We start from the raw sequence: 26500 nt of genomic DNA on the forward strand, positions 1-26500 counted from the left end.
CCATATCATCAAGATAGGCGACTGCAGATTCTCCCAATCCCACTAGGAGACTATCTACAAATTTCTGGAAGGTGGTGGATGCATTTCGCAGCCCAAAAGGGAGCACATTAAATTTATACAGCCCCTTATGGGTGATGAAGGCTGACCTTTCCTTGGCGGATTCATCTAGCTGTACTTGCCAGTACCCCTTGGTTAAGTCTAAGGTAGAGATGAAGTGGGCACATCCCAGTTTCTCCAATAGCTCATTTGTGCGTGGCATTGGATGGTTGTCTGGGCGAGTTACAGCATTTAGCTTACGATAGTCCACACAAAAGCGTATTTCCCCATCTGGTTTGGGAACTAGAACCATTGGAAATACCCATGCACTTTCAGAGGGGCGGATTACACCCATTTGTAGCATGTCCTGGATCTCCCATTCTATAGCAGTTTTGGCTTGAGGACACACATGGTAAGGTTGGGCTCTAATTGGGCGAGCATTGCCTATGTCAATGGAGTGGCATGCCCGTTCGGTCCATTCTGGGGTGGCTGAGAACATCGGTGTGAAGCTAATACACAGCTCTTTGATCTGCTGTCACTGCATACATCAGAGAGTCATGGAGAGGTTCACCTCTTCCACGCCACCGTCACTTTTTCCTTCATAGTAGACACCTTCAGGCCACTCAGTGTCATCTCCTCCCTGGCTGTAAACTGACAAACCTTTAACTCTCTGGAATAGAAGGGCTTTAGAGAATTAATATGGTACACTTTAGGCTTTAGGTTTGAGGTGGGGGATGCTATGAGATAGTTAACAGCTCCCAGGCACTCTTGGACCATAAATGGCCCTTCTCATGACACTTCCATCTTATGGGCCTGGAGCGCCTTCAAGACCATGACCTGGTCCCCTACTTTGAAGGAATGCTTTCTGGCATGTTTATCATACGAGGCCTTTTGCTCTTCTTGAGCATCTTTTAGGTTTTCTCTAGCAAGGGCTAAAGAGTCTCAGATGGTGTTTTGTAGGTTATATACAAAGTCCAGAATGTTAGTTTCTTGAGAAGGCATAAATCCCTCCCATTGCTGCTTCACCAACTGTAGAGGCCCTTAACCTCGTGGCCATACACAAGTTCAAACTGTGAAAAGCCCAAACTGGGATGTGGTACAGCCCTGTAGGCAAAGAGCAACTGCTGCAACACTAGGTCCCAATCATTGGAGTGCTCATTTACTAATTTACATATCATGGCCCCCAAAGTTCCATTAAACTTCTTCAGCAGGCCATTTGTTTGATGGTGGTAAGGGGTGGCAACCAAGTGGTTCACCCCATGAGCTTCCCAAAGGCTTTTTATGGTCCCTGCCAGGAAATTAGTTCCCAAATCCATAAGGATATCTTAGGGTAAGGATCCGTAAAGATGCCAACCTACCCTGGCAAAAATGTCTGTTAATGCCTGGCACACACTTTTAGCCCTGGTGTTGCTTAGAGCTACTGCTTCCGGCCATCGGGTGGCAAAATCCATGAAAGTCAGTATGTACTGCTTTCCTCTGGGTGTCTTTTTCAGGAAAGGACCCAGAATATCCACAGCTACTCGCTGAAATGGAACCTCAATTATGGGGAGTGGCTGGAGAGGGGCTTTGACCTGGTTTTGGGGTTTTCCCACTCTTTTGCACACCTCACAAGACCGGACATAGGTAGAAATGTCCTTGCTCATTCCCTCCCAGTGGAATGACCTCCCCAAATGGTCTTTGGTCCTGTTCACCCCAGCATGGCCACTAGGATGATCGTGGGCTAAGCTTAAGAGCTTTACCCGGTACTTAATTGGAACTACCAACTGTCTTTGAGGATGCCAGTCCTCCTGGTGCCCACCAGAAAGAATTTCCTTGTATAAAAGTCCTCTTTCTACAACAAACCGGGATTGATTAGAAGAGCTGAGAAGTGGTGGGTTGCTCTGGGCCGCCGTCCAAGCTCTCTGGAGGCTTTCATCTGCTTCTGGCTCTGCCTGGAACTGTTCCCTTGATGCTGGAGACATCAGTTCCTCACTGGATTGTGGACTTAGGCTTGGTCCCTCTGGAAGCGATGTAGGCGATGGGGTTGTTTCTATTGTCTGTGAACCACTTTTTGCAGGTGCACTAGGTTGTATTTCAGGCTCCAGCTGAGCCTCTTGCGCAGGTTTAGCTGCTGCTGCCAGTGCAGGCTCGGTGGTGCCCTCTAGCATTGGAGTTGCACACGGGGTTGCAAGCGCTGGATTCAGTGCTGGCAATGTTTTTGGTGTTGGTTGCTCCGCCAGTTCCGGTTCTGGGACTGGTTCTGGCTGGGTATCTGCGACTGGATCCACTACTGCTGTCACATATGTTGGCATGGGGTCCAGTTCCACCAACTCAGTCTGGGTCTCCGGTAACACAAACGGGGCCCTTGTAGAAAGCTCAGGAACAGGGATAGGTGTGAAGGCTTGCTTAGCCTTGGCTAGCTTCACATGGTTGGCCAAGTCTTTCCCCAGCAGCATGGGAATGGGATAATCATCATAGACTGCAAAAGTCCACATTCCTGACCAGCCCTTGTACTGGACAGGCAACTTGGCTGTAGGCAAGTCAAAAGAGTTTGACTTGAAGGGTTGAATCATCACTTGGGCCTCTGGGTTGATGAATTTGGGGTCCACTAAGAATTGGTGGATAGCTGACACCTGTGCTCCCATGTCCCTCCACGCTATAACCTTCTTCCCGCCCACACTCACCCTCAGAGTGAAGTGAAACTGTATCTGGGAGGCATCTGGGCCTGAGGACCTTTGGTGTGACCCCATTGCAATGAACTGAAATCTGTTGGGGTTCTTAGGGCAGTTGGCCTTTACATGCCCCAGCTCGTTACATTTAAAACATCGCCCAGCTCACTGGTCACTGGGGCAAGGTGGGTTGCTGGAGAATGATGTGGTGGGACAATAAGCTGTCTGGGGTTTTCCTTGGGGTGTAGGTGGGGCCTTGGGCTGCCCCCGGTGGTATGGTGTGGTCTCGGGGATGTCCCTTCTGGTATCCACCCAAACTGCGACCAGGGTTGTTCCTCTGTGCTACCTTCACCCGTTTTGTTCCGATTTGCCCCACTCTCTGACAGTCTGGGACTGCTCGTATTGATCAGCATAAGAAGCAAGACTTTCTGCTGCGTCCATTTTCTTATCCCATAAACACTGTTTTATGTCATTATTGGTCATAGCCAGGAACTGCTCCTGTACAACCAAATCACACATTCCTTCAAAGCTAGTTACACCCCTTCCTTTGACCCATTTATCTAACAGATCCTTCATCTGGTTTACATAAGCCACATTACTTAGTCCAGCCCCTCTCTTAAGGGCTGTAAATTTTACTCTGTAAGTTTCAGGTGTAATTTGAAATTGTTTCAAAACCAAATCCTTAAATTTACCATAGTCAGAAGCATCCTCAATAGGCATCTTGTTGAATATGTCTAGAGCTCTTCCAGTCAATTTTCCTACCAATGTGGTCATCTTTTGATCTTCAGGAATTGCATGGAGGGTGCACAGTATCTCAAAGGTGATGAAATATTCAGCAATATCACTGGATTCATCATACTGTGGACATAGTCGCTCCCATTTGTGGATTTTTGGGGAAGTGGAGCCAGCTGCTGAAGGGTTCCGTCTTTTCAACTCCATAACAGCCAGTTTATGCTTCTGGGCCACAATCTGGGCCTCAGTCTGGGCCTGTATTTCTCTGTCTTTTAACACCAGGCCTCTTTTATGGGCAGCCTCCCCCTTACTGCCACTGCCTCCATAGCTCTCTTGTGGGCAGCCTCCTCCCTGGCTGTTTCTGCCTCCATAGCCCTTTTGTGTGCAATTGCCTCTGCTTCTTTGAGTTTCAATTGAAACTGCCCGTCCTTTGCCTTCTCTTCTGCTTCTAGTCTGGCCAGCTCTAGTTTAGTAGCTGCCTCACTGGTAGTCATATTTGCTAACCTTCCTGCACTTATTGCAGCCTAGCCTGAGAGCTGGGGGGGGGGGAAAACACAGCTTGTGAATTCCCTTGCTGTAACTTAACTACTCTGCCCTCAGGCAAAGAATAAAACCTCCAGGTGCTCTCAGCTAAAAAGTGTCCTTTAAAAAAAAAAAAAAAAACCCTTCATGGTTTTCAAGCAGCCAAAAGAAAAAAACGTGTCATTTTAAAATCCTGAGGTCTGTGCTTCTGGTTCAAAATGATCCCACCATGCTGCCACCATGTCAGGGTTCCCTCCCCACTCTGAACTCTGGGGTACAGATGTGGGGATCTGCATGAAAGAGTCCCTACACTTATTTCTTCCAGCTTAGGTTAAAACTTCCCGAAGGCGCAAATCCTTTCCTTGTCCTTGGACGGTATTGCTGCCACCACCAAGTGATTTAGACAAAAATTCAGGAAAAGGGCCACTTGGAGTCCCTATTTCCCCAAAATATTCCCCCAAGTCCCTTCACCCCCTTTCCTGGGGAGGCTTGAGAATAATATACTAACCAATTGGTTACACTGTGAGCACAGACCAAGCCCCTTGGTTTTTAGGACACTGAAAATCAATCAGGTTCTTAAAAGAAGAATTTTATTTAAAAGAAAAAAAAAGAATAGAAACACACCTGCAAAATCAGGATGGAAGGTAACTTTACAGGGTAAATTAAAAGATTTAAAACAGAGAGGATTCCCCTCTGACTCTGCTTCCCAGTTACAAAACAGGAATGAAATTACCTCTTAGCACAGGGAAAATTCACAAGCTAAAACAAAAGATAATCTAATGCATTTCCTTGCCCTTACTTATAATTTTTGCTCATTTCAGGTATGCTTTCAGGAGATGTTTTTCCTGCCTGGTCTCTCCATCCAGAGAGGGAACAAACAAAGAGAGCACAAACAAAACTTCGCTCCCCCCCCTCCAGATTTGAAAGTATCTTCTTTCCCCATTGGTCCTTCTGGTCAGGTGCCAACTAGGTTAATTGAACTGATTAACCCCTTACAGGTAAGGCAATTCAGTACAGCTGCCTTGTGTATATTTATGACAGACACGCTGAGATTCAAAAAGTTAATGCTTTATCAGTGGTTAAAATACAAATTGTCTACATCATGTTAGGCAAAAAGATTCTTTTTCCCAAGAATCAGGCAGGCACAGACAATACTGAAGTAGGTTTATTCACAGTACCGAGAAGACTGATAAACAGCTTCAAAAGTGTAGTACTACAGTGACCAATTATATACCTTTCTCTTATCACCTCATTTGCATTTATCTTGTTCTTACAGAGACAAACATTGTTTCAGAGACAGAGACAGGGCCGGCTCCAGGCACCAGCCCACCAAGCTTGTGCTTGGGGCGGCACCTGGAGGGGGGCGGCGCGGCGCTCCGGCTCCAGCCGCCGGGGAGAGCGGGGCCACGGCCGGGCTCGCCGCCCTCCCCCCGGCGCTCTGGCCGCCGGGGAGAGCGGAGCCCCGGCCGGGCACTCTGCCCTCCTCCCAGGGCTCCGGCCGCCCTCCCCTGCCGCGCTGGGGGGGGGGGGGGCGGCCACAGGCTTTTTTGCCTGGGGTGGCAAAAAAGCCAGAGCCGGCCCTGGACAGAGAATGCATTTAACATGACAGTGACAGGAACAGAACATATGCATCAAACTGTTTTGATTACATCAATTATTCATGAATACCTTAAGGCAAAGTGGTGGGGTAGGGGTGAGTATTTACAAATATCTGGAGGGCTGTGAAGGGAGGATTTGTTCTGTTCTAAGAGCCAAGTTACTGGGCAGACATTTGACCATATAAGTTTATCAAGTGTTTACAGTTGTCAGTGTCCTTGGGCTTCTTGAAGCATTCTTGCTTGATCTGTGGTTTCTGTCTTAGCTGTTAGCTAAATTTTAACTCTTGCCTGACAATCACATGTCAAGATATACCAAGTAAATATCCTTAAATAAAAAAATCACACCTAGTTTTACTATTAATTTGCTAGTGCATTTGTAACAAACCTAATTCAAAAGTCTAACTCACTGGAATTTGACTCTCATAAGTTCTTAAGCTGCATTTTTCTTACTTTACCTATCTGTAAATTTTGATTATTATAGATAGAAATGTTGGTTCATGGATTTGTGTGTGTACAGCGAAATAGATGTTTGCCAACATTTACAGCTAGAAATGGAATCATTCCAAGCCTCCTTTTAACTTTTACAGTGCTGTGATAAATAAATAAACATCAATATTATCAAAGGGGACTAGATCAAAGCACATTAACAAACCGCTAATCCATATCAGCAGGGTGCACAGGGTCAGTTGGCCGCAGCAAGCTTGATCTGGTCGACAAGCCTTAAGTTTTCTTTACTTTGGAAAAGGAAGCTATGGAATTTTATTGATTGATTTATTTCTACAATACTTTCTTTTTCAAACACTGCTTAACTTTATAGTAACAAATTAACTTCCCTCTTTTCACAGTCAAGTTGAAATCAGTGGTAAAATGCATGGGTTCCGTGACAGGGATGATCACCGTGACAAAAATTGCATCCATAATAACAGTGAGATTAAGTTACTTGCCTAGCTAGGAATTGAACTCAGATCTCCCAAGTCCATCTATCATAGTTATCTGGCCCTCATTACCATAGTATCTGAGTTCCTAGCTTCCACTGAACAGGGCCTAACTGACATGCCTAGAGTGACACAGGTAGTACATGGTGGGAGAGGAAAGTGAACCCAGATCTCCAATGTTCAAGGCTACTGCTCTAACCCCTGGATCAGCCTTTATTTCTATCTTTTTCTTCCTCACTCCTCTCCAGGTTCTTATCCCTACACTTTCCACAAGCAACTTCCAGTTTTCGGGTGCCCGCCTTAAGAAACACAAGGGCCTAATCCTCCAAGGGGCTGAGTGTAACAATGCCCTTGTCAGACCCTCCGTGAGGTTCGACCCCTCGAACTGAAATCATGAGTAGCTCCTGCCTGTGCTAATGGACCGGGCGCTAGTGTCGTAAGGGTACTTGGGCGTTATAATACCGAACTCCTAGGTGCCCTACTACCTAGTGGGATTCTCAGCCCCAAGTTAGGTCCCAGGCTCCCCATGCATTGTGTGGGGAGAGTTAGGCCCCTAGGAAAGGGCTGTTCAGAAGCCAGCTTGCTGAGCAGGGAGTTGCCTAAACTAGCCCGAAATGAGATGCAGAGGAATGGGATATGGCTGAGGGCTCAGATCCTCAGAGGTATATAGGCACCTAACCCTATTGATCTGGGCCTTAGGCACCTGACTGACGGGCCAGAGACACGCCCTTCCACCCACTCAAGATTCTCAGCCGTGAATCCTACCCTGGAGTTAGATGCCCAATCTTGTGAAAAACCAGGAAGACAGCCCCCATTATAGCCACTAGCTTGGGGATTAAAGCATTCACCTACGATGTGGGGCATCCCAATGCAAATCACTGCCCTGCCTGATTTGGAGTGGGGATTTGAGCCCAGATTTGCCCCATCCCTGCTGTGTGCCCTATTGTCAAGGCTGTATCCCCACTTTGAACTTTAGGGTACAAGTGTGGGGGCCTGCATGAGGACTTCTAAGCTTAACTACCAGCTTAGTTCTGGTCCGCTGCCACCATTCCCTTCCCTGGGAAGCTTTGAGAAATCTTTCACCAATTCCCTGGTGAATACAGATCCAAATCCCTTGGATCTTAAAACAAGGAGAAATTGACCCTTCCCCCCTCCTTCCTTTCACCAACTCCTGGTGAATACAGATCCAAACCCCTTGGATCTTAAAACAAGGAGAAATTGACCCTTCCCCCCTCCTTCCTTTCACCAACTCCTGGTGAATACCGATCCAACTCCCTTGGATCTAAAAACAAGGAAAAATCAATCAGGTTCTTAAAAAGAAGGCTTTTAATTAAAGAAAAAGGTAAAAATCATCTCTGTAAAATCAGTATGGAAAATAACTTTACAGGGTAATCAAACTAAAAGAGCTCAGAGGACCCCCCTCTAGCCCAGGTTCAAAGTATAGCAAACAAAGATAAACACTCTAGTAAAAGGTACATTTACAAGTTGAGAAAACAAAGTAAAACTAAGACGCCTTGCCTGGCTTTTTACTTACAAGTTTGAAATATGAGAGACTTGTTTAGAAAGATGGGGAGAACCTGGATTGATGTCTGGTCCCTCTCAGTCCCAAGAGCGAACAACCCCTTAAACAAAGAGCACACACAAAAGCCTTTCCCCCCCCCCCCAAGATTTGAAAGTATCTTGTCCCCTTATTGGTCCTTTGGGTCAGGTGTCAGCCAGGTTACCCGAGCTTCTTAACCCTTTACAGGTAAAAGGATTTTGGAGTCTCTGGCCAGGAGGGATTTTATAGTACTGTACACAGGAGAGCTGTTACCCTTCCCTTTATAGTTATGACACCTACCGACTAGCTACTCCAGGGTGGTTTTCCAAATCTCTTCTGCTGGAGCAGTTCTATTTCATATTAAATATGCATTGGGCCAGAGAAAGCAAGTGAGAGAGACTGACTCTATAGCCAGTGCTTAGGGCACTTTCCTAGGATGTAGGAGACTCAGGTTAAAGTCCTGCTCCAGTAAATATTCTGGGTGTCCTAGCCGTTAGATGGGGTAAGAACCACATAGAGTTACATGAGCACTAATCTCTGTCACTGGGAGCTGCAGGTGTCTCAAGCTGGAACTCCCAAAATCTGTAGTTACTTCTGAAAATCAGGTTGTTAGACCTCGTCTACCCTACAGGTTCTAACAGTCTGGGATCAGCTGGCAGCCGAGTCAGCCCTGAAGGTGCTTTGTGCCTGCACATAACGGGGTTAATACTCAGCTATTAATCATGGCAACTAATCACATCACCCCAGCCAGATACCTGGGGCTAAGGGGTTGTTTTCCCTGTGACTAGTTCAGCAACAATTGTTTTGCTGTGTAAATGGGTCCTCTACACAGGACTCCTGGGTTCAAGTTTAAGAGGTTGTCTACATGAGGAGTTATTCTGGAATAACTGTTCCTAATTTAACTTCCTGTGTGGATGTTCTGATTCTGGAATAAGAGTGCTTTATTCCAAATTAGTTTAATTCACTTAATTAGCTTAATCCACAAGTATACAGGGGAAGTATTAATGAAGGTGGCTTTCTGGCCCCACAAGTGGGTTACAGTAATTTGGAATAAAACACTTTTATTCTGGAATATGAACATTCACACGGAGAATTGATCAGGTCTAGCTATTGGACTTTAAATTCATACCCTGCTTTAATCCAAATTAATTTCCCTTTGTAGACAAGCTGTATTATGAATTGACTGAAGATGTGACAGGTAATAAATGCACATAAAGTAATACATTAAGCCCCTGTGTGGGCTACTCTCCTCCAGGAGTAAAGTGGCTGTAGTTCACTGTAGCTTAATCTTTCAATACTGTTTTCGTTTATTTTTCCATAGGGGTCTCATGCAGTGTCCATCACCATAGTGTCTGGGTGCCTACTGGGGCAAATGGTGGCATTCATACTGGAGTTGATCTGGAGTAAATCCAGGCCTTCAGTCCAGGTTTGCTGGTGAATGTTTTCTGAGCACAGACCACTAGGGAAAGGTCTCAGACATACTGGCTTGGGCTCTGATTCTGGTTCCTTTGCTTTGGAAGTTTTTTTTCTCTTTTCAGGGAAGAGAAAAGGAGTCTCTGGCCGGATCTCCCTCCCCCCCAGCCAGGTTTCTGTCCGCACTGCTGGGGTGAGCAGGGGGAGGCTTCCTTCGCTTTTCCCCACCAGGGGGCTCTGGGTATTGCTCAGGGAGGGGAAGCACCTAGGGCTCTGCTCTCTCTGCTCAGCAGACCGGGGGTTGAGCTTCCTGGGTCAGATGCAGCCGCTGCTAGCTCCATTGTGAGCTGAGCGACCCGCATTAACCGCACTCTGCCGACCCCAGCCCCTGAGCCGGAGCCTGCAGGTGAGGGGAGAGACCCGGGGGAAAGGGCTGGGGCCGGGCAGGAAAGTGACTCTGCACCAACGGCCCCTCCTGGCCCCAGTTCTGCTCCCGGGGGGGCGGGGTTCTGCGAGTCCCAGAGCTGCTGCCCTCCCTGACCCCCCCAGGCTCTGCTCCCCTGAGCGCCTGCAGGAGCCGAGCCAGCTCCGGGAGAGCGAACGCCCCGGGCCGGGCCAGGGACCGAGTCTCCCAGCCCGAGGGCAGAGGGGGCGGGAGGGACACAGGGGCAGAGACTGGCAGGGGCATCAGGAGCAATCAGTGGGGAGGGAGGTCCCGGCTCCCAGCCCTGCCCAGCCCCATTCAATGCAGCGCCCCGGGGCAGATTGACTTTCCTGGGGAGAAGGGGAGGAGCAGGGAGAGGAAAAGCCAGTTCCTGCCTCTGCCTGGTCCCTGCACTGCTGGGGGGATGCGCTGCCCTGGGGACAGTGTCACGGGGATCCCGCAGAGCGGCTCCTTTGGTTCTGCTCCTTTCTCGGGTTTGGTTCAGACTGTGGGTGGAAATGCGCTCACTCCTGGAGGGAGAGGCTGGGTCTGTGGTGTAATAAAGTGGGGCACAGAGTCAGGGGGAGTCAGTTATTTTTTGTCCAGGTCCAAATTTCTTCGTCAAGGACCAGACTCGAGAGAGAATCATATAAAAAATAGCAACAATCACAATAACAATCAATACATAAAAAAGATTTTGGGGTCCCCTTCAAAAGCATCTGCAGGCCAGGTCTGGCCAGCCATCCGCGTATTGACTGGGCATCTGTCTGCAGGGAAGGAGCCAGGAGGGAATCGGGGCATGAAATGGTGCCAAGGCCCTTTTGAAACCTCCCTTCTCGCCCTGACAGGCTGCAGAATAACATCCGGATTGGGAAATGGCTTCTGTGGAAGTAGCTCAGGTAGGGGATTTTTCTGGAACGTATGGGGTCTCCTCCTGGAGGGAGAGGGGCAGAAAACGCAGGGTGTGTGTGAAGAAGATGGGGGTGAGCGGGCAGCAGGGGGTGACAGACCTGTGCTGGGACTTGCATGATCTGGAGCCTGGTTTATAGGAACAGGCCCACTGGGAAGAAAACTATAGCATGGGTGCCGTGGTTATTCTCATCCATCCCCCCCCCCCCCCCCCTCCCGCTTGTGAGCAAGAATAGGTGCTGACTTTTATTTTTCCCTGGGAGCGCTCCACCCTGGCTCCGCCCGCTCCCCTGAAGCCCTATCCCCACTCCGCCCACTGTGGGTCTGCACCTATGCTTCTGAGTCTTGCTGTGGAGACTACCATGACCCTTCCCCCCCCCTCCCCCCCCCGCCTGGGTGGGTTGTGAGGGTTGAACCTCGGGATATAAAAGTTTGATGAGTCTCCAGCACCCGCGCTAAGGCGACAGCCCCATCAGCTCGGCTGCAGCGACAGACTTGGTGTGGAGCTGGCCCATTTTTTTCAACCCCAGCGTTTTCCCAGCAGGACCAGGCGCAATGGGAGATCGCCATGGCTGGGATGTGGGGCGAACCCCGTGCCTTGGGGGAAGGGCGTTGTGGGATCCCCGTCCAGCATCCCAAGAGGGAGGAGAGCGAGGCTGAGGAGCAGAGCCCTGTCTGGCCCTTGTCCCCACGGACGCCGTCCCAGTCCTGGCTGGGATGCTTGGAGGGGGAAGATTCTCCATTGAGGACAGCGCAGACACCTCCCCGGTCTCGAGAAGGGGCAGACACTGCTGGCCTTGAGCAGGCGGTGCCGTCCTGTGACTGGCCTCATGGGGACAAGGTTCCTTCGTTCACCCAGGAGGCACCTGAGACCTGCGGCTCCATGGGGACAGGCCCCACTAGGGGCTGTGCTGAGGGCAAGGTGGCCGTTTCAGAGCAGGCCAGCGAGGAAGCCCATCGTTTGCAGTTCCGCTCAGGCACTGCCCGGGCCGGAGAAGCTCCCCGGGAGATGCTAGCCCGGCTCAGCCGGGCTGCTCGGCTCTGGCTGCGGCCCGGGGAGCGCACCAAGGAGCAGATCGTGGACGTCGTCGTGCGGGAGCGGTTCCTGGGGGCGCTGCGGGCGGACGTGCGGGCCTGGGTGACGGCGAGGGAGCCCCGCAGCAGCGAGGAGGCAGCTGCACTTGCTGAAGCCTGCCTGGGGCAAGGGGAGCCGACCCAGCCTGCTCAGGTAGCTGATATGACGCGAGGTGGGGAAATGCTGAGGGAGCAGAGCCAGGCATGGGGCTGAGAAGGGATGATGGGAGAGACGGATCTGATGGGAAATCAAAGGATAAAATATCGCTCCCCACACCCTCCCGATATGTTGCTGTGGGGCTGGGGTGCTAGAATAGGGGGAGCTGGGGGCCATGGCCCATCCACTTTTTGCCATGGGCCCCACCCCTGCCCTTCCTCTTCCCCCCGAGGCCCTGCTCCCTCGCCAGGCCAGCAGCTGGAGCCCAGTGCAGGTGGAGGGTCTGCGGCTCCTCACAACTGCCCACACGGCTCTTACCATGGCCAGGCTGCGGCTCCGAGGCCCCGGCCGGAACCGGGTTGGGGTAAGAGCTACGTGTGCAGCTGTGGGGAACTGTAGGCCCTCCACCTGCCCTGGGCGGGGACACAGGCCAGGGGCTGCTCTTGAGCTCCCCCACCCCGGGCAGGTGGAGGGTCCGCAGCTCCCCAGAGGGCCCCCCCTCTCCCGCCCCCCTCTCCCAACCATCCCTGCTGTGAGGGCCTCAGCCTGAACAAGGTCCCACAGATGAGAGGAAGGGTCATCGTATGGAAACATCCCATCTGAGACCTTGGCCGAGCCAGCAAAATCCTAGCCCAGTAAGTCTCACTGTGCGCCCTGCGTGAGGGGTCGTGGGCAAGTGCATACACGTCAGCAGCAGTGGTATAGTTACTATTTACTTTGTGAATTGCTGAAGTCCTAGGGACCCCCGCCCTATTGCGCTGGATAGGGTGAAAACCGAGAACCAAGAGACAGCACCTACCCCAAAATGCTCACAATCTTAAGATGAGGCAACAGCTGCATAGAACAGCGTAATGGGGAGGTGATGGCGGCTAGCATAATAAGCAGCGTTGTGGCTTGGTGGAGTTTCACAGGCAGCGCCTCCCCTGAGTCAGGCAGTATGGAGCACAGAGTGCAGGGGCTTGCTGGGAAAAAGTTGGCATGACCAGCATGCCAAAGATAGGCTCCTGTATTTTAAGGCCAGAAGGAACCATTAGGATCATCCTCTAGTCTTATCCCCTGCGTAACCCAGACTAGAGAATCCCACCCCAGGAGGCCTTCATAGAACCCAGCAACTTGTGGTTCAACTAGAGCCCATCTTTTACAAAGAGACATCTGCTCTGGAATATAGGAGTGGCCACTCTGGGTCAGACCAAAGGTCCATCTAGCCCAGTGTCCTGTCTTCCGACAGTGGCCCATGGGAAGTTTAAAGGTTTCAAGTGATGGTTTATTGCCCTCACACTTCAATTTGCCCAGAACTTGGGGGAGGAGGGGTTAGGGGCAGCAAGCTTCTCAAAAATAAACCAGCAACATATGCATAAAACAGCACGACAGGGTGGCATGGTCCCCCGAGGGAATGGAAGGAACCAAAGAGAGAAATTAACCTTGTGGACTGAGCCATCTCGCACCTGTTGGAGCTTGTATTGGAGGAATTCCAGCTAAGGAGCTTCCATAGATTTGCTGGGTCAGTCCCTGTGAATCCAGTGAGAACCACCTCAGTTTCACATACTAACAAGTGACCCTCATCCTGGGAGACTGAAGGTGCATTAGGTAGCAGAGGCATAGACGCCAACTCCGTGGGTGCTCCGGCGCTTAAGCACCCACGGAAAAAAAATAGGGGGTGCTCAGCACCCAGCAACCACAGCTGTTGGGTGGGCCGGGGTTGGTTGCCAATCAGCTGTTTAGCGGGGCCCCCGGGCTGGCCGGCCTCAGGGGAGGGTGGAGAGGAGCCAGCAGCGGGCGGGCAGGGGGCCTTGGGGAAGGGGACTGAGAGGAGCGAGCAAAGGGCAGGTGGGGGAGTTGTGGGGGGGAGTGGGAAGAGGCAGAGTGAGGGCAGAGCCTTGTGGGGATGGGGCCTCGGGCGGAGCACTCACCGGCAAAAATAAAAGTCAGCGCGTATGAGCAGAGGGAATGGCCAGAGGCCTGAATGATGATGCATGGGGAGATGTTAGACCTAGGAGTGAGTGAGCCATTTAGCAGCACATGGGTGCAGTAGGGACGAGATTCTAACTTGGGGACTATGGGTATTATAAGCCTTACTGAAAGTACACAGGAAACTAGAACAGTCTGGGGCAGGTGGGATTGTGGCTGGGGAACGTGTCCTGAGTGGGGACTGTGGTTGTTTCAGGGGGCGGTGACCTTCGAGGAGGTGGCTGTGTATTTCACGGAGGAGGAGTGGGCTGTGCTGGACCCCAGTCAGAGAGCCCTCTACAGGGACGTCATGCAGGAGAATTACGAGAGCGTGACCTCGCTGGGTAAGGGATTCCTTGTTCCCTTGGGTATTAGAAGATTTCTCTCCACAAATATCACGTTCAGTGCTTAACCCTTCAAAGTAATACTTCACTATTAATTTCTCTCGCTCTTCGACTTTCCTCCCGCTCTTTTCGGGTGGAAAAGGACAGGCAGGAGAAAGTAGAACTCTGGCAGAAGGTGGCAATTCCACACAATTTCTAAACTAAAGATTTTTTAAAAAAAAATTCTGTTCTTCCTCCCAAAAAAGAATTACCATTTCAAAATATTTTCTAAAAATGGAATTGAAAGCTAAACTGTTTTGTAAATGAAATAATTTTCAACCAAATCTCATTTTCCGAAGAGAAGTCTTTTGTGTTTAAAATTTCATTCCCTGCTACAGCCCGGTATCTGGCCTAAATGGTTTGATATGAGTGTTGTGCCTGGGTCACCTGGCGTGTGCAGATCTCAACGTCTTCTCCAGGAGGCGAAGCATGTCCTACTCTTCCGAAGGGTCTCCCATGTCCATCTGCCAGTGCCACGCCCCACAGCCTAGGGGAGGGGCTGGGTTATGTCATGGAACTTTCTTTGTAACAAACATTCCACGAACCATTCATTCATCCCCATCCCACCATGGTCTTTCACCCTTAGCAGGATTTTTCATTCCCAAACCCGACATGATCTCCTAGCTGGAATGAGGGGAAGAGCCATGGGTCTCGGATCCCCAGGGCTCCGAGGAAAGGGGGAGTCCATTTAGCCCTTTATCCCTCTGTGACCAGTATCAGGTGCTTCATAAGAGGGGAAGAAACCCCCTATTGGACAATTATGGAACAACTTGTTTATAGTTTCTTCCTAGTCCCCTTTCTCTGGCCTGTTAGTGGTTGGTTTATACCCTGAATGAAGATTTAGTTCCCTTCCTCGGGGCCTTATCACTCTGCATTCCTCTCTCCTCCCAAACCTTCCCTGCACCGTCTCTCCCACCATTGCAGTTGCTCCCTCCTTCCCCGTCCCTTCTCTGCAGATCTCAGCTTCATGGTTCCATCTCACCCTTCAACTGACTGCACCTAGTTTCTCTCCCTACAGCTCCCCTCCCTACAGAGGCAGAGGCTGGCATGGAAGGGATAGAGCCGGAGAGGTGAGTGACGGTGGCTCTTCTCCTCATCTGTCCCTGGTGCTTACCTATCCCCTGCACGTGTGCTCCTGGGACTAGAGAGGAGCTGTCCCATATCCCCAGGACTGCGATGACCCAGAGTCACTCCCATCTGACAACGTCCGGTGTGAAAATAACAGCTGAGTTCTCAAGCCAGTTCCCAGTGGGGCAGTCTTGCCCCATCCCTATTATTACGCATCAGCCCTGTTGTGAACAGCTTCAGCAGAGAGGCCAGTGACTGACAGGGACAGGTAGGCAGGATAGCCATCAGGCTGTGAGGAGAGATGGTGGGATCAGGAGCCACAGAGCCCTCAGAGACTTCCCCTCAGAGCCATGACTCCAACCCGCTCTCTTGACATTTGATTCTTGTAGTGCACCAGGATTGGAGGATAAACCAGAGGAGGTGCCTGAGCCCAAAGAGGATGAGGATGAAGACTTCACCAAGGAAGATGACCTCACTTACACTGGCGACCTGCGAGATGAGAATTACCACCCCTCACTGGACAAGTAAGGGAAGCTAGAGCTGGGCTGGGAGGGAGCTGACTGCGCTGCTCTCTGAAGGGCTGCCAGGCTGGACCGAAGTCTGGCACTTTACGAAGAATCTGTGTATGTTCTTTCTGACGTAATGCCACAGCCCTGCTCGTCTGTCCCTTTGCCTTCCGTGGCCCTGCCGTTAATTAACAATTAACCCAGGAACCCACAGGGCATGTACAGAACAAGGTGTCTCTCACCATAGCTTTTCCTGGATCCCTGCCCTTTCTCACCACTCCCTACTTTGTGGTTGCCAACACTTTGCTGGCATAATTAAAGCCTCACTCTGATTTCACACGCAGCTGTGGTACCCTGGGATGCTCATAAACACCACTGCTGAGAGCATATGCTCCTAATTCTCAATTGTGTGAGTGAGATCAGAATCTGGCCCTGGAATTGTAAATTCCCCAGGGTATGGACTTTATTTTCATTACTGGTAAGAGGAGGGGAAGGGATTTGCCCACTGCACTGTCAGAGGGTAAATGGCCCTTTGAAGGCTCAGGGGCCCAGGCCACCTCTTACAGGCTCCACAATGGGGAATGAGGCAGCTCAGGTTCACCCAAGGATACTGAGAGGCAGTTAATTAGGCAGGGAAGCACCAGGGCATGATAAAAAAATTAAGGACCTCAGTTAGAAGGGGAATTCCTGAGAAGAAAGGCAGCTGCTAGAGAGCCGCCCTCTAGCAGGCTGGTGAATGGCTAACACTCCAACGAGAGAGAAGCGGAGCAAGCATACAGAGGGGGCGAGGCAGGAGATAGCAGCAAGGGGCTGACAAAGACTGGTTCTGGCTGATCCAAACAGGCCCTGAACTGAACCCGGTGAGTTGGGCTGGCCTGGGCTCCCCTGCATACTCCAGCCAGGGGCTTCTGGAGAAGAAGGTTCTAAACGCAGGAGACCGAGGGCTGACTAACGCCTACTAGAGCCATGGAACTTCTGACTCCCCATCACCCTGAAGGAGCTAGAGACTGCTGAGGATCTGGACAGGAAAAGTCAGGTTGTAACAAGGACTTGACAAACACAGAGTTGGGTGTGATAGCATCAGGGGCTGGAGTCAAGTTGGTGTAGCTCCCCATCTTGCCACAAGGGGGATCTGATAGACAAAGGCCCCTTATTTCACCCACACAGAGTGTCAGGGTATGTCTACACTATGAAATTAGGTCGAATTTATAGAAGCCGGTTTTATAGAAATCACTTTTATACAGTCGATTGTGTGTCCCCACATAAAATGCTCTAAGTGCAGTAAGTCGGCAGACCGCGTCCACAGTACCGAGGCTAGCGTCGACTTCCGGAGTGTTGCACTGTGGGTAGCTATCCCACAGTTCCCGCAGTCTCCGCCGCCCATTGGAATTCTGGGTTGAGATCCCAATGCCTGATGATGCAAAAACAGTGTCGCGGGGGGTTCTGGGTACATGTCGTCAGGCCCCTCCCCCTCCGTCAGAGCAATGGCAGACAATCGATTCGCGCCTTTTTACCTGGGTTACCTGTGCAGACAATATACCACGGCAAACATGGAGCCTGCTCACCTCAGCTCAGCTCACCGTCACCATATGTCATCTGGGTGCCGGCAGACGTGGTACTGCATTGCTACACAGCAGCAGCTAATTGCCTTTTGGCAGTAGACAGTGCAGTATGACTGGTAGCCGTCATTGGCTATCTGGGTGCTGGCAGACGTGGGGCTGCATTGCTATACAGCAGCAGCTCCTTGCCTTTTGGCAGTGGATGGTGTATTACGACTCGTATCCGTCGTTGTCGTACTCCTCAGTGAGTTCAGTCAGAGGCACCTGGGCAGACATGTTTTGTCTCCTGGAGACTCAGTCCTGCCGCCAGTCCTATTGAACCATCTTGACAATCATGGCTAGCAGTCGTAATGCAGCATCTTCTGCCAAGCACCCAGAAGATGCCTATGGCTATCAGTCATGCTGCACCGTCTGCTGCCAGCCTAAGATGTAAAAAATAGATGGACCAGATTTGTTCTGTATTCATTTGCTTCCCCTCCCTCCGTGAAATCAACGGCCTGCTAAACCCAGGGTTTTGAGTTCAATCTTTGGGGGGGCCATTCTGTGTGACAGTTGTTTGTGTTTCTCCCTGATGCACAGCCACCTTTGTTGATTTTAATTCCCTGTAAGCCATGTCGTCACTCTCCCCTCCCTCCCTCCGTCAGACAATAGTTTCGCGCCTTTTTACAGCCCAGACGCCATAGCACTGGGATCATGGAGCCCGCTCAGATCACCGTGGCAATTATGAGCACTATGAACACCACGCGCATTGTCCTGGAGTATATGCAGAGCCAGAACATGCCAAGGCAAAACCAGGCGAGGAGGCAATTGCAGCGCGGCGACGAGAGTGATGAGGAAATAGACATGGACATAGACCTCTCACAAAGTACAGACCCCAGCAATGTGGAAATCATGGTGTTACTGGGGCAGGTTCATGCCGTGGAACGCCGATTCTGGGCCCGGGAAACAAGCATAGACTGGTGGGACCGCATCGTGTTGCAGGTGTGGGACGATTCCCAGTGGCTGCGAAACTTTCGCATGCGTAAGGGCACTTTCATGGAACTTTGTGACTTGCTTTCCCCTGCCCTGAAGCGCCAGAATACCAGGATGAGAGCAGCCCTCACAGTTGAGAAGCGAGTGGCAATAGCCCTGTGGAAGCTTGCAACGCCAGACAGCTACCGGTCAGTCGGGAATCAATTTGGAGTGGGCAAATCTACTGTGGGGGCTGCTGTGATCCAAGTAGCCAACGCAATCAAAGACCTGCTGATATCAAGGGTAGTGACTCTGGGAAATGTGCAGGTCATAGTGGATGGCTTTGCTGCAATGGGATTCCCAAACTGTGGTGGGACGATAGACGTAACCCATATCCCTATCTTGGCACCGGAGCACCAAGCCACCGAGTACATAAACCGCAAGGGGTACTTTTCAATGCTGCTGCAAGCCCTGGTGGATCACAAGGGACGTTTCACTAACATCAACGTGGGATGGCCGGGAAAGGTACATGATGCTCGCGTCTTCAGGAACTCTGGTCTGTTTCGAAAGCTGGAGGAAGGGACTTTCTTCCCGGACCAGAAAATAACCGTTGGGGATGTTGAAATGCTTATCGTTATCCTTGGGGACCCAGCCTACCCCTTAATGCCATGGCTCATGAAGCCGTACACAGGCAGCCTGGACAGTAGTCAGGACCTGTTCAACTATAGGCTGAGCAAGTGCCGAATGGTGGTAGAATGTGCATTTGGACGTTTAAAAGCGCGCTGGCGCAGTTTACTGACTCGGATAGACCTCAGCGAAGCCAATATTCCAATTGTAATTGCTGCTTGCTGTGCGCTCCACAATATCTGTGAGAGTAAGGGGGAGACATTTATGGCGGGGTGGGAGGTTGAGGCAAATCGCCTGGCCGCTGATTACGCGCAGCCAGACACCAGGGCGGTTAGAAGAGTACAGCAGGGCGCGGTGTGCATCAGAGAAGCTTTGAAAACCAGTTTTAGAATCATAGAATCATAGAATATCAGGGTTGGAAGGGACCTCAAGAGGTCATCTAGTCCAACCCCCTGCTCAAAGCAGGACCAATTCCCAACTAAATCATCCCAGCCAGGGCTTTGTCAAGCCGGGCCTTAAAAACCTCCAAGGAAGGAGACTCCACCACCTCCCTAGGTAACGCATTCCAGTGCTTCACCACCCTCCTAGTGAAATAGTGTTTCCTAATATCCAACCTGGACCTCCCCCACTGCAACTTGAGACCATTGCTCCTTGTTCTGTCATCTGCCACCACTGAGAACAGCCGAGCTCCATCCTCTTTGGAACCCCCCTTCAGGTAGTTGAAGGCTGCTATCAAATCCCCCCTCATTCTTCTCTTCTGGAGACTAAACAATCCCAGTTCCCTCAGCCTCTCCTCATAAGTCATGAGCTCCAGACCCCTAATCATTTTTGTTGCCCTCCGCTGGACTCTTTCCAATTTTTCCACATCCTTCTTGTAGTGTGGGGCCCAAAATTGGACACAGTATTCCAGATGAGGCCTCACCAATGTCGAATAAAGGGGAACGATCACGTTCCTCGATCTGCTGGCAATGCCCCTACTTATACAGCCCAAAATGCTGTTAGCCTTCTTGGCAACAAGAGCACACTGTCGACTCATATCCAGCTTCTCGTCCACTGTGACCCCTAGGTCCTTTTCTGCAGAACTGCTACCTAGCCATTCGATCCCTAGTCTGTAGCAGTGCATGGGATTCTTCCGTCCTAAGTGCAGGACTCTGCACTTATCCTTGTTGAACCTCATCAGGTTTTTTTTGGCCCAATCCTCTAATTTGTCTAGGTCCCTCTGTATCTGATCCCTACCCTCTAGTGTATCTACCACGCCTGCTAGTTTAGTGTCATCTGCAAACTTGCTGAGAGTGCAGTCCACACCATCCTCCAGATCATTAATAAAGATATTAAACAAAACCGGCCCCAGGACCGACCCTTGGGGCACTCCGCTTGAAACCGGCTGCCAACTAGACATGGAGCCATTGATCACTACCCGTTGAGCCCGACGATCTAGCCAGCTTTCTATCCACCTTACAGTCCATTCATGTGACTGGCCAGGCTACGGTGTGAAACTTCTGTTTGTTTCTCCTTGATGAACCCTCCCGCTCCGCCCCCCCCGGTTCACTCTACTTCCCTGTAAACTAACCACCCTCCCCTCCCCCCATCGAGCACCGCTTGCAGAGGCAATAAAGTCATTGTTACTTCACATTCATGCATTCTTTATTAATTCATCACACAAATAGGGGGATAACTGCCAAGGTAGCCCGGGATGGGTGGGGGAGGAGGGAAGGAAAAGGACTCACTGCAGTTTAAAACTTTAAAACTTTAACACTTATTGAAGGCCAGCCTTCTGATGCTTGGGCAATCATCTGGGGTGGAGTGGTTGGGTGGCCGGAGGCCCCCCACCGCGTTCTTGGGCGTCTGAGTGAGGAGGCAATGTAACTTGGGGAGGAGGGCTGTTTGTTATACAGGGGCTGTAGCGGCAGTCTCTGCTCCTGCTGCCTTTCCTGCAGCTCAACCATACGCTGGAGCATTTCAGTTTGATGCTCCAGCAGCCGGAGCATCGACTCTTGCCTTCTGTCAGCAAGCTGACGCCACCTATCCTCTTCAGCCCGCCACTTGCTCTCTTCAGCCCGTGATTCAGCCCGCCACCTCTCCTTTTCTGCACTCTGACATTGACTGCCTCCACGCATTCTGCTGTGCTCTGTCAGTGTGGGAGGACATCTGGAGCTCCGAGAATATATCATCCCGAGTCCGCTGTTTTCTCCTTCTAATCTTCACTAGCCTCTGTGAAGGAGAAATATTTGCAGCTGGTGGAGGAGAAGGGAGAGGTGGTTAAAAAAGACACATTTTAGAGAACAATGCGTACAGTCTTTCACGTTAAATTTTGCTGTTCACATTACACAGCACATGTGCTTTCGTTACAAGGTCGCATTTTTCCTCTTATATTGAGGGCCTGCCGGTTTGGTGTGAGAGATCACTCACGCAGTGCCAGGCAACAGAATTCGGCTTGCAGGCAGCCGTGGTAAGCCACCGTCTTTTGGCTTTTTTAACCTTCTTAACGTGTGGGAATGGTTTCAAACAGCAACGTCCTCATTTCCCATATCAAGCACCCGTTGGGTTGGCCATTTAAAATGGGTTTGCAATTTAAAAGGAGGGGCTGCGGTTTCCGGGTTAACATGCAGCACAAATGCAACTACCCCTCCCCCCCCCCCCCCCACACACACACCCAATTCTCTGGGATGATCACTTCACCCCTCCCCCCCACCGCGTGGCTAACAGCAGGGAACATTTCTGTTCAGCCGAGCAGGAACGGGCACCTCTGAATGTCCCCTTAATAAAATCACCCCATTTCAACCAGGTGACCGTGAATGATATCACTCTCCTGAGGATAACAAAGAGAGATAAGGAATGGATGTTGTCTGCATGCCAGCAAACACCGGGACCATACGCTGCCATGCTTTGTTATGCAATGATTCCAGACTACATGCTACTGGCCTGGTGTGGTAAAGTGTCCTACCATGGCGGAAGGGATAAGGCAGCCCTCCCCAGAAACCTTTTGCAAAGGCTTTGGGAGTACATGAAGGAGAGCTTTCTGGAGATGTCCCTGGAGGATTTCCGCTCCATCCCCATACACGTTAACAGACTTTGCCAGTAGCTGTACTGGCCGCGATTGCCAGAGCAAATTAATCATTAATCATTAAACACGCTTGCTTTTAAACCATGTGTAATATTTACAAAGGTACACTCACCAGAGGTCCCTTGTGTGCCCTCAGGGTCTGGGATCACGCCTTGGGTGAGTTCGGGGGTTACTGGTTCCAGGTCCAGGGTGATAAACATATCCTGGCTGTTGGGGAAACCGGTTTCTCCGCTTCCTTGCTGTGAGCTATCTTCATTGTCTTCATCATCATCTTCCTCGTACCCCGAACCCGTTTCCCTGTTGCGTGATTCTCCATTGATGGAGTCAAAGCACACGGTTGGGGTAGTGGTGGCTGCACCCCCTAGCATGGCATGCAGCTCTGCGTAGAAGCGGCATGTTTGCGGCTCTGCCCCGGACCTTCCGTTTGCCTCTCTGGCTTTGTGGTAGGCTTGCTTTAGCTCCTTAATTTTCACGTGGCACTGCTGTGCGTCCCTGTTATGGCCTCTGTCCTTCATGGCCTTTGAGACTTTTTCTAATATTTTGCCATTTCGTTTACTGCTACGGAGTTCAGCTAGCACTGATTCGTCTCCCCATATGGCGAGCAGATCCTGTACCTCCCGTTCGGTCCATGTTGGAGCTCTTTTGCGATCCTGGGACTCCATCATGGTTACCTGTGCTGATGAGCTCTGCGTGGTCACCTGTGCTCTCCACACTGGGCAAACAGGAAATGAAATTCAAAAGTTCGCGGGGCTTTTCCTGTCTACCTGGTCAGTGCACCTGAGTTGAGAGTGCTGTCCAGAGCGGTCACAATGAAGCACTGTGGGATAGCTCCCGGAGGCCAATAACGTCGAATTCCGTCCACACTACCCCAAATCCGACCCGCAAAGGCCGATTTCAGCGCTAATCCCCTCGTCGGAGGTGGAGTAAAGAAACCGGTTTAAAGGGCTTTAAGTCGAAAAAAAGGGCTTCGTCGTGTGAACGTGTCCAGGCTTAATTCGATTTAACGCTGCTAAATTCGACCTAAACTCGTAGTGTAGACCAGGCCTCAGTTTCAGAGCTAGGAACAGAACCCAGGTTTTCTGCCACCCAGTCTTGTGCCTTAGCTACAATCCCATCCTTCCTCCCAAGCTTCCTTGCGACTTTGTCCTGATTCTGGGAACGGGAGACCCATATGTTAAACATACTCTGCAGAGGGAAAGCTGCTCTGACAAATCTAACCCTGACTGTTGTGTGACTAAACTCTCAGCTCTAACTTGATGTGAACATGGAATAATACATTAATTCCTTTTGCGCTGGCTTGGAAGAGATGATTTTAGTCTGTATGCCTCTTCCTGGGTGGCATTGGGTTGCTTTCCCTCTGTTTCCCATGTCTAGCTTCACCTGCCATTAGAGAGCCCCCTCTCACAGGTTGTAACCAGTTCTTATGTCCATCTTGTCCATCCAGTGACTCCGAGCTGAAAAGAGAGCAAAGCCAGACCAAGAGCCGCAAGACACCCGTGAAGGGTGCGCAGCTGTCTACTGAGACGAGTCCAGCCAACGGCAGCCCCTCTGAGGAGAAGGCGGTGCAATCCAGGTGAGAGGGGAAGATAGGCAGAGGGCCAATCCAGGTGAGGAGGGGGAGCATGAGCACATAGGGAGGAGAAAGGAAGGCGAGAAGTGGGTGAGTGAGAAGGAAGGGGTTGAGGTCAGTTTGTCTGTCTCAGCTCAATCATCCAAGTGGCTCTGGGCCCATCTGAGAAGTGACTGCATTTCCCAGCCCCAGAGCTTTCGAATGCTGGCTAACCTAGAGGCCCGAGGGCGTGCGTGGGGCTGTCCTGTGCTCTGTAACTACAGCCCCTGGCAATAGCAGCCAGACCAAACCGCAGCCAATTCCCAGCGCAGAGCTGTCTTCCACACCACACTGGGTGTCTCAGGCCTGGTCCACACTTAAAATGTAGATCGACATGGCTACATCACTCGGGAGTGAAAAATGTCTCACCCCTAAGCGCCATAGCCCCTGCTTAGATGCAGCCAGGTTGATGGAAGAATGCTTCTGTATACCTAGCCAGTGCTGCTCACGGAGGATGCTTAGCTGCTATGATGGGAGCCATGTGAGGACCTGAGCAAAGCCCATTGACATTAATAGAGATTCTTTCCATTGACTTCAATGGCAATGGAGCCAGTGATGGAACTGGGTAGAAAGAGAGAATATAGTAGGGCTGAAATTTGCCCACATCACAGCTCCATTCAGTGCAGGGGGAGCTGTCATGGAACCAGTAGCAGCTCCCTGATCCTGCACCATCTGCCCTCTGCATAACTTAGGCCTGGTCTACACTACGATTTTAGGTCGAATTTAGCAGCGTTACCTCGATTTAAGCCTTGACCCGTCCACACGACGAAGCCCTTTTTTTCAACTTAAAGGGCTTGTGGTGGGGCGGCTGCCCCACTCCTGGTGAATTTAGGCTGCAGCAGGCCAGTGGGCCTGCACAGACAGGGAGCCAATCAGGGAAGGGCTTATTGGGAGCCAATCAGGGCCCAGATTGGAGGCAGCCAATCAGGGCCAGGCTCAGCCCTGTAAGAAGGCTGCCCAGGAAGGGAGCAGGCAGTCTGTCCCAGGCCTTCGACGGGGAAGGTCTGTCTCCAGAGCAGGCAGACTAGCACCTGGGACAGCGCAGTGCTGGGCAGGCCCGGGGGAGCAGCAAGGTAACTCCAGCCCGGTGTCTGCCAGGCTGCAGGCCCTGAGGGGAAGGGCCTAGCTGGTGCGAGGGGCCGAAGGGGAAACGGCCCAGGGATGTGGACAGACGGAGGGAGAGAAGGAGGGCAGGACGGCTGCCACTAGAGGGTCCCTGGGTTGGGACCCAGAGTAGTGGGCGGGCCTGGGTCCCCCCCTTCCCCCCTTGCAGTACACCCAGCCATTGGCCGTAGGGAGCGGCCATTATAGACCATGCCAGATCCCTGACAGGAGGGATTAGACTTTGGGGTGTGTGGTTGACCATGGTGGCTGGAGCATAGAGACTGCTGATCAATCCCCCCCCGGATGGACTGAGGGGCACTGCCGGAGGGCAGTGGTCCGGAAAAGGACGCCGCGAGCTGGTGAGCGACGCGGGTCCACACGCCAACCAAGGGCGAGACGACAGATGGGATACCACCAGGAGAGGGCGCTCCACTGGACTGAGCTAATTCCCAGAGACAACCAGCAGGAGGTGCCAGGTGGTGCGTCCCAACCCTGTTACAGGGCTCTTTAAATCGATTTCTTTAATCCACCTCCGACGAGGGGATTAGCGCTGAAACTAGCCTTTCTGGGTCGGATTTGGGGTAGTGGGGACGCAATTCGACGGTATTGGCCTCTGGGAGCTATCCCAGAGTGCTCCATTGTGACTGCTCTGGACAGCACTCTCAACTCAGATGCACTGGCCAGGTAGACAGGAAAAGGCCCGCGAAATTTTGAATTTCCTGTTTGCCCAGCGTGGTGGAGAGCCCAGGTGAACACGCAGAGCTCATCAGTACAGGTAACCATGATGGAGTCCCAGGATCGCAAAAGAGCTCCAGCATGGACCGAACAGGAGGTACGGGATCTGCTCGCCATATGGGGAGATGAATCAGTGCTAGCTGAACTCCGTAGCAGTAAACGAAATGCCAAAACATTAGAAAAAGTCTCAAAGGTCATGAAGGACAGAGGCCATAACAGGGACGCACAGCAGTGCCACGTGAAAATTAAGGAGCTAAGGCAAGCCTACCACAAAACCAGAGAGGCAAACGGAAGGTCTGGGGCAGAGCTGCAGACATGCCGCTTCTACGCAGAGCTGCATGCCATGCTAGGGGGTGCAGCCACCACTACCCCAACCCTGTGCTTTGACTCCATCAATGGAGAATCACGAAACACGGAAGTGGGTTTTGGGGACGAGGAAGATGATGATGAAGACATTGAAGATAGCTCACAGCAAGGAAGCGGAGAAACCGGTTTCCCCAACAGCCAGGAGACGTTTTTCACCCTGGACCTGGAACCAGTAATCCCTGAACCCACCCAAGGCGTGCTCCCAGACCCTGAGGGCACACAAGGCACCTCTGGTGAGTGTACCTTTGTAAATATTACACATGGTTTAAAAGCAAACGTGTTTAATGATTAATTTGCCCTGGCATTCGTGGCCAGTACAGCTACTGGAAAAGTCTGTTAATGTGTACGGGGATGGAGCGGAAATCCTCCAGGGACATCTCCAGAAAGATCTCCTTGATGTACTCCCAAAGCCTTTGCAAAAGGTTTCTGGGGAGGGCTGCCTTATTCCGTCCTCCATGGTAGGACACTCTACCACGCCAAGCCAGTAGCATGTAGTCTAGAATCATTGCATAACAAAGCATGGCATCGTATGGTCCTGGTGTTTGCTGGCATGCAGACAACATCCATTCCTTATCTCTCTTTGTTATCCTCAG

The 26500-nt window shown here is 51.3% G+C and overlaps 1 protein-coding gene across 1 annotated transcript in view; it reads left to right on the forward strand.

Moving 5' to 3' along the window:
• The first annotated feature begins 11325 nt into the window (after positions 1–11325).
• LOC135887530 (zinc finger protein 692-like) overlaps positions 11326–26500 on the forward strand; it is a 34600-nt gene continuing 19425 nt past the window's right edge. The window contains exons 1-6 of the mRNA XM_065415260.1: positions 11326–11985; positions 12221–12352; positions 14153–14279; positions 15337–15388; positions 15776–15910; positions 23538–23666. Of these exons, the coding sequence (XP_065271332.1) occupies positions 11326–11985; positions 12221–12352; positions 14153–14279; positions 15337–15388; positions 15776–15910; positions 23538–23666 (1235 nt within the window). The remainder of the gene's footprint in view (positions 11986–12220; positions 12353–14152; positions 14280–15336; positions 15389–15775; positions 15911–23537; positions 23667–26500) is intronic.

Source organism: Emys orbicularis, chromosome 13, assembly GCF_028017835.1.
Source record: "Emys orbicularis isolate rEmyOrb1 chromosome 13, rEmyOrb1.hap1, whole genome shotgun sequence".
Lineage (NCBI taxonomy): Eukaryota > Metazoa > Chordata > Testudines > Emydidae > Emys > Emys orbicularis.